Here is a 7,284-nt window from a genome sequence, read left to right as displayed (position 1 = left end):
CGGAAATTAGATGCGATAAAATGGGCCCTTTTCACGTGGACGTACACATATAATTGGACTGAAATTTATAGAAATTTTTAATTTGCAATGACGAAATTCCTTGAAATTTCCGTATTACGGCAACGCGATAAAAATTCCCAATAAGTGTTCCCGGAATTTCCGCGAAAATATTACTGAAACCTACAGACATCATGCCTGAATTCAAGACTTTCCTTTGATTTTCAGGATCATGTCACTGGAAATTTTTTACGAAATGACTTAATTTTAACATTATTTGCTCATTGCATTTCAGAAATGCAGCTGCCTAAAAAAGACACATCGATTCCTAGGAACAACGTTTTTTTTTTCTCGGTAAATACAGACAATAGAGAAATGTCAGAGTGGAATTCCCTGATTTTTTTTTCACTCTCGATTAATTTTTTAAAGATTCAAATTGATACTTGATTCATTCACATCGTTGCATTCCATCGGAAGATATTGTCGATTGGAGACAATTTTTTATGGTCACTGAAGGAGGCAAACCATTCATCTAAATCTCGCAATAATTTGCGAAAAATCTTATTCATTAATCTATTATTATTGAATTAATCCCATTATGTGTAGATCGCTGGANAATCTTCTTCATCAATCTATTATTATTGAATTAATCCCATTATGTGTAGATCGCTGGAGAACAACGAAAACGTTCCAACCGTTCAAACGAGTTGGAATGTTTTCTCTCTCCTACTTCTCCATTTTGTTTCTCACTCGCACTCGTTACGTTTGGCGGAGGACTGGCACGTGCCAACGCGACGGAGACGACAATGAGTGGGAGCGAGCGCGATACTAATTCCTTTCTCACTCAGGGGGGCGAATGAATATATATATAATCGAACATTACTATAGTAAAAAAAAACAAAATGTGCACAATTATTCAATAGAATCACTGGAAGACTATAGAGTTTTCCAGCGACAGCGTTGGGATTTTCTATGAATTTTTTGACCTACGTGTCAATAATCAATATGTCGAGAAAAAGGAAAAGACTTTTAGATCATTAGATTCTGCATTAATTATACTATTGATAATAATATGTTCGATTTTACATTCCTGACAATTATTACAAAATGCGAGGAGCTACCGTATTGAGAACCCCTTTCCGGTTATCGACAAATTTATACTCAGGCCCTACCATACCAACAGTTCCGTACGATCCATCGTAGTCCATGCGCCACCGCTACGAATTTTGCTTTTGAACACTTTACATTGGTGACCTGAACCCGTAAATGGTCCAAGGTGCGCATGCGCTCACCCTCCACCATTCTCTCTTGTGTTAACCTGCCCATCATCGGAAGACGTTGAATGAAACCCGCTGCTGTTTCAGCAGTACATATAATTTGTTTTTCTCTTGAAATTATTAATTTATAACAACATAAATATGTCTGATCCTGAGGATGATTTCATGTGTGAGGAAGAGGAAGATTATGGACTGGTAAGAATCAAATTTACGGGGCCCGAGATATTTGCCGGTTATCGGTTGCAATGGCAAATTAGAGGTTAGAGAGTTTGACAAATTGAGATTGAAAATAATGACCATTTTCAATAAAATTAGAATGTCCATTCACCCTATTTATTTTCAACAAAATTGATGACACTTGATTATTCAAAGGTTCTTGCAACATGTTTAATGATAAAAATTATTGTTACATCTAGAAAAATGAACGATGATGACTCGTTGAGATCAGAATTATCAGAATTAATTGTTTCCAGGAGTACTCGGAGGATTCAAACTCAGAACCAGACGTTGATTTGGAGAATCAATACTACAACAGCAAAGCACTGAAGGAGGATGATCCCAAGGCGGCATTAGCAAGTTTTCAAAAGGTTCTTGATCTTGAGAATGGGGACAAAGGAGAATGGGGATTTAAGGCACTCAAACAAATGATAAAGATTAACTTTAAATTGGTATGTTTCTATGGATATTCTTTGGCATTCGCTGTTGGAAAAAATTAAAATTCCATAGACAGTTGAGTAATTTTCAGGAGAGTGACATTGATATCGATTCACGAGAAAAACATAATGAGTGAAACAAATTGAAATCTGACTGGTAATTTTGGAGATATTGAGTTCCAGTTTTATTTACAGAAAGTTGAATGTCTCCGAAACTACTCATTTCATTTCGTCTGTCCAAAAACTCATTTCGTAATGTAAAAAAACGGATTCTATCAAATTTCAACTTATGTCGATTTTTTCGAGAGCTATCGTGTAATATTGATTTTATCGCAAAAATGAAAAATACAAATTATCATCAAGCTTTTTTTAGTTCCACATTAGAAACTTGTAATTTACTCCGATATATATTATCATGAAAAATATTTTGGTGTAAAAAAAATTCAATTTAATCAAGTAGTAGTGTTGGAGATATTGATGTAAAAAAATTTTTGAGGAATTTTACTGAAATTTAATAGAGGAGTGCATTCTAACATCGCCAATTATGGGATAAAATTTTTTATTTTTAACAATTGCTTTACCCCTTTTTTGTGAGGATTTGGAAGAAATTTCCCGAAAATCCTCACATACATACAGAAATTTCCTAAAAATATGATGTATATTTTGACGTTCTATGACATTCTACATCATTTCCACACAACATTATAAAATTGGTATATTGACCGATAATGAAGCTTGTAACGAATCTTAAATTCTAAAATACCAAAATGACTTTAATTTTCTCTAATTATCGCCACAAACTATCTCAAGTCTTTTTAAAACAACCCAACGTGAAATATTACTCAAAAGGCGCCAGTCTATTTTAATTATTTCTATACCTTGGCCAAATAGACAAATGCCAAACCCAAATTTCCTCTCAACACTAAAAAATACTCAAAAAAGACAACAAATCTCCAACCCGGACTCTTTATTACAAGGGGGAGGGAGGACGATACTCCCTTCATCGGGATTCGGATTCTTGGAAATCAAACACAACGCGACACAATTTATACCTTTGAAAATCCAATATATTCTAAATAATCTCAAAAATTGGAGTTCATAATTTTGAAAAGTAAGGCAAGAATTTAATCAATACACAATAGTGTCGAAAATATATCTCATTGGACCAGTGGCTCCTACCAGTGCGAAAAGTAGAAATTATTCAAATAAATTTAATCTTTACCACGAGCAGAACAATTTACTGAGACTCACTGGTCTCCCAAAATCTACTCAACGGAATTAATATAACTCAGAAGTTATTCTCAATAGGTTGGGGGCTGGAGCCTCGATCTTGAAAGTTTAACAATGCTCAAGACTACAACTTATCTCGACTCATCCAGTCCAGTGCCCCAGAATCCGCTCCAGCTGCTCCCGATCGTCCAGATCTCCAAAACAACTCAAAACTCAACTCTACTCTTGACTTGAAACTGCTACTCGAGTCTATATATCTGCTATGTAGATTTCTCTACTACTCAAAACTGCTACTCTATATACTCTACGATGTCTCGGGGAGAACTGACGCCACGCGGCCAGTTCGCCAAAAATCATACTCAATCAGAGGGCCTACCCCCTCTCTAATGACTTCAAACTAATCAAATCAAATCCTTAACTAAATACCATTTGGACTGGATAATCGTTACAATATTTAATTTAGTTTTGACTCAAATTCTCAATATAAAAATTTCTCCGAATTTATTATCGTAGTGGATTTTCTCATCCTGGAGATGATTCCCCAGGTTCGTCCACGATTTCCCTTGACTGCAGCATTTTCTGTTCTTGTCGGATGTCGGAATTCCCCGCTTCAGGTTGGCTCCTCTCGGTCAGCGAATCAGGTCCGTCCCTAAGTGGTCAGCGAGTTCCAATTGGCCCCAAGAGATTTTTCTCAGAGCCGTCCTCTTCTCCTCTAAATCCTCTCCTCGACGATTCCTCTCCTCGAGCATAATTCCCAAATAATTAATAATAATTCCAATTCGTTGGAATTTTTCCAATGGCTCCCTCGGTTTCTATCGAAAGGAAGTGAGCTTGAACTCCCGGGGAGACTCAGGATTTAATTAATTAATTATTTTAGTTTAAAATAAAAATAATTAGAACCTGTGACAACCAGATTTTCACAAGCTTCTATTCAAAAGCAAAAATCGTGAAATTTTTAATTCCACCGGAAATTTGATGGAATCCCAAATGAATGAGCAGGAGGAATTAAGCATCACGCGACTTACTGACCGTTTTAATCAAAACATGAACATTCATGAAACATCAGACTAATTGAACGGAAATTTATGGTTGCCATCGATTTTGTCATCACATTGTGGATTTTCAACGACTGAATTCCGTGAAATTTAACTAAAATTGTTTGGAATTCCTATCATTTAATGAAAATTTTCAAGAAGTGTACCGGCAATTTCAGCCAAAACTTTTTAACAGGGTCTTCTGATAATTTAATCAGTAATTGATGCCTTTGATAATTTATCATTGCTTTTCAGAATAATTACAAAGAGATGATGGCCAGGTACAAACAATTGTTGACGTACATTAAGAGTGCTGTTACGAGAAATCACTCTGAGAAGTCGATAAACTCGATCCTGGATTACATTAGCACTTCGAAAAATGTAAGAAAAAAAAAACAAATCATTATCATCATCATCATTATCTAATTATTTTGCAGATAAAATTCAGAAGAATTCATCGAGAGACTTTTTTTGCGGAAAATTTTATCTACTATAAAAAAACGTGTTTTGATTTTTTTTCAGAGTTTTTGAAATTTATTGAATAACCAAAAATCTAAGAAAAATCATCTTGTTACTTGTTGAATTATCTCGGTAATGAGAACGGTTAAAATAAAATTTCAAAGGCCTTTTTTTGATAGACAATTTTGGGGAGAGCCAGAACAGTTTCCAAACATTTTTTGTAGAATTACTTAATTCTTCAAATAATCACTGACTAGTAACAGGGAAAAAATTCAATTTGTTCAATGATCTCAGTAATGTGTGACGTTTGAGTATAACGTTTGTGCAAAGTTAGTTAGAGAATGTCTTTGATAGAGAAGTCTATGGACTATGAAGAATGTCGCTTGAAATTTTTCGTAGAATAATGCATCTCGATAATCTTATATTTAAAAATAGTACATTATGTCATCACATTGTCCGTAAAATGAAGTTTTATGGACACTTCGTGTCCATCAAACGCCGTTTACGGACATTGTGTAGAAAAATTATGTTCGTTACACGGCCGAAAAAAAAGTTTTTTTTCGGTCTTGTGACGAATATAGCTATATCTGACGAATGTGACTTACTTATAATCACATTTGTTGGGTAATACTTTCATCGCTGTGTGACATACAATATTTGAATCGAAGCGACATTACAATCGCGATTTTTTAGGCTTAACCCCTCGTGTAAGGGGCCTTTCTGTTACGAAGCCTGACGTGCGCTTGATTTAATTGAGATTCGATAAATTCTGATGCATGAAAAATTATAAAACGCATTAGAAATTGAAGCTACACTATTCAGCTTTCGAATAGCGTTGGCGGAATTCGATTATCTATCACAGTTTTGGAATTATCCAGTTTTGAACAGAATCATGCGTTTTTGCTTGGGTATATATACGTATATGGGCCCCGTCCTTGAGGGGTTAATGACATAAAAATAATTTGTGAATTCTTCACTTGTTTATAGCTAATTATTGAATTATCTGAGTAGTGAGTAATATTACATAATGTGGAATACCATTTTTGTAACAAATTCATTGAACCGAGCATAGTGTTTTCGGAGATTTTACGATTATATTACTGGTTCAAGACATATTTTTAAGTTCATGGAACTTTTGATCAGGTTCTTTTTGTCCTTAGATGGAATTATTGCAAGACTTCTACGAAACCACACTGGATGCTCTCAAGGATGCTAAGAATGATCGATTATGGTTCAAAACAAATACGAAGCTGGGAAAATTATACTTTGATCGGTCAGATTTTAATAAGTTAGCAAAAATATTGAAACAATTGCATCAAAGTTGCCAGGTAACTTTGCTTAAATTCATTTAAAATTCCACGAAATTTGTCTATTGTTATATTATATCTAATTACAATTTTTACAGACTGATGATGGGGAAGATGACTTGAAGAAAGGTACACAGTTGTTAGAGATTTACGCTCTAGAGATTCAGATGTATACAGCACAGAAGAACAATAAGAAATTGAAGACACTTTATGAACAGAGTCTGCATATTAAAAGTGCCATTCCACATCCACTCATTATGGGAGTAATTAGAGGTATTGAACAACAAACTACTTCATTGCAACATAAAAATGGAAGAACGACTTTAGTGGAACATAAAGTCTTAATATCTCAGCTGATTATCGAAAAAACCAGTAATGTTAAAAAATATTCAAATAATACATTCCAGACTCTTTTGTTCCACTAAAAAATTGCTCCGAGGAGGGTCATTTGGCATTGTCAGAAGGAATTGCTTGTTATGAAGATAATTTCTGCATCAAATGGGGTAAAACTGTAATATGTAAAAAATGACATCTTGCTCGAGTATGCAATTGTCTCAGGCGCGAATAATTTTAGAATGAAGTATTGTGAACGTTGCTTACAGTCTAAAAAATTTCCGACAGAGCAGTCTTTCAAAGCACTGGATCAAAATCATTTATTTCCGAGCTAATGGGTTAATTAAAAATGTTTATTCAAAACAGCAAGGATTAAACAAATTTTTGTTGTTTTTCAACTAATAAAAAGAGTAAACTTCTTCAGGTTGATAAAAGTGTTTATCAACCCACCAAAGTTAATGGTTCTGGAATAAAAAATATAATATGTACCAAATGTAGCCGTTAGTATCAAGGTTAGATAGGGTCCAATTTTTTAAATATTGTGTATCGGAAGAAAAATCTTTATTTCATTTCATCTGATGTGTTGCAAAAAAATTTACGTAATCATTAAAATGTTATGTTACGTCGTGCAATAAGTCGAGACAAAATATTATAGGTCACTCGGGCATAAACTTGGTTTTCAACGAATGTGAGTCCAGACCTTGTCGTCAGCCCAGCTGTAAACTTCATATTCGTCGAAAACGAAATTTTTACCCTTGTAGGGTGAACAGGCCAATTGCTGCACGGTTAAGGGAATTTCGAGTTTCGTGGTAGGATCTAAAATAAAAGAATCACCTAAACGGAGATATGATGGCTTCTATTCTTTCAAGAATATCTTAATTAGCAAAAAAAAAGATTTGAAGTGAAAATAACAAAACAAAGAATAATTGAATTAAGAAATAGTTGAATGCGGCCGAAACCCCTAATTTCTGGACGACTGGGCCATATATATTTT

At 34.4% G+C, this 7,284-nt stretch overlaps 1 protein-coding gene across 2 annotated transcripts; it reads left to right on the top strand.

Annotated features, from left to right (window-relative positions):
- Window positions 1–1,306: 1,306 nt before the first annotated feature.
- On the top strand, window positions 1,307–6,778 carry LOC107045621 (COP9 signalosome complex subunit 2). 2 transcript variants are annotated; one of them, XM_015267944.1, is made up of 5 exons: window positions 1,307–1,469; window positions 1,751–1,942; window positions 4,447–4,572; window positions 5,811–5,978; window positions 6,056–6,778. In XM_015267944.1, exons 1-5 carry the CDS (start codon window positions 1,416–1,418, stop codon window positions 6,380–6,382), a joined length of 867 nt encoding a protein of 288 aa, XP_015123430.1. In that variant the 5' UTR covers window positions 1,307–1,415; the 3' UTR covers window positions 6,383–6,778. The 2 variants fall into 2 exon arrangements, with proteins under 2 accessions (XP_015123430.1, XP_015123429.1); XM_015267943.1 differs by having other exon boundaries at window positions 1,748–1,942.
- The last annotated feature ends 506 nt before the right edge of the window (window positions 6,779–7,284 follow it).

The sequence above is a fragment of the Diachasma alloeum genome, unplaced genomic scaffold (genome assembly GCF_001412515.2).
Source record: "Diachasma alloeum isolate Michigan unplaced genomic scaffold, Dall2.0 Dall_scaffold_01028, whole genome shotgun sequence".
NCBI lineage: Eukaryota > Metazoa > Arthropoda > Insecta > Hymenoptera > Braconidae > Diachasma > Diachasma alloeum.
This window is presented reverse-complemented; position numbering and strand designations above follow the sequence as displayed.

What these genes read in the sequence shown, in the direction of transcription:
- LOC107045621 (XM_015267943.1), top strand. Translation starts at nt 1,416, where the DNA reads ATGTCTGATCCTGAGGATGATTTCATGTGTGAGGAAGAGGAAGATTAT. An exon ending in AAGAGGAAGATTATGGACTG is followed by an intron (nt 1,470 to 1,747) that starts GTAAGAATCAAA and finishes AATTGTTTCCAG; the next exon opens with GAGTACTCGGAGGATTCAAA. An exon ending in AATTGCATCAAAGTTGCCAG is followed by an intron (nt 5,979 to 6,055) that starts GTAACTTTGCTT and finishes CAATTTTTACAG; the next exon opens with ACTGATGATGGGGAAGATGA.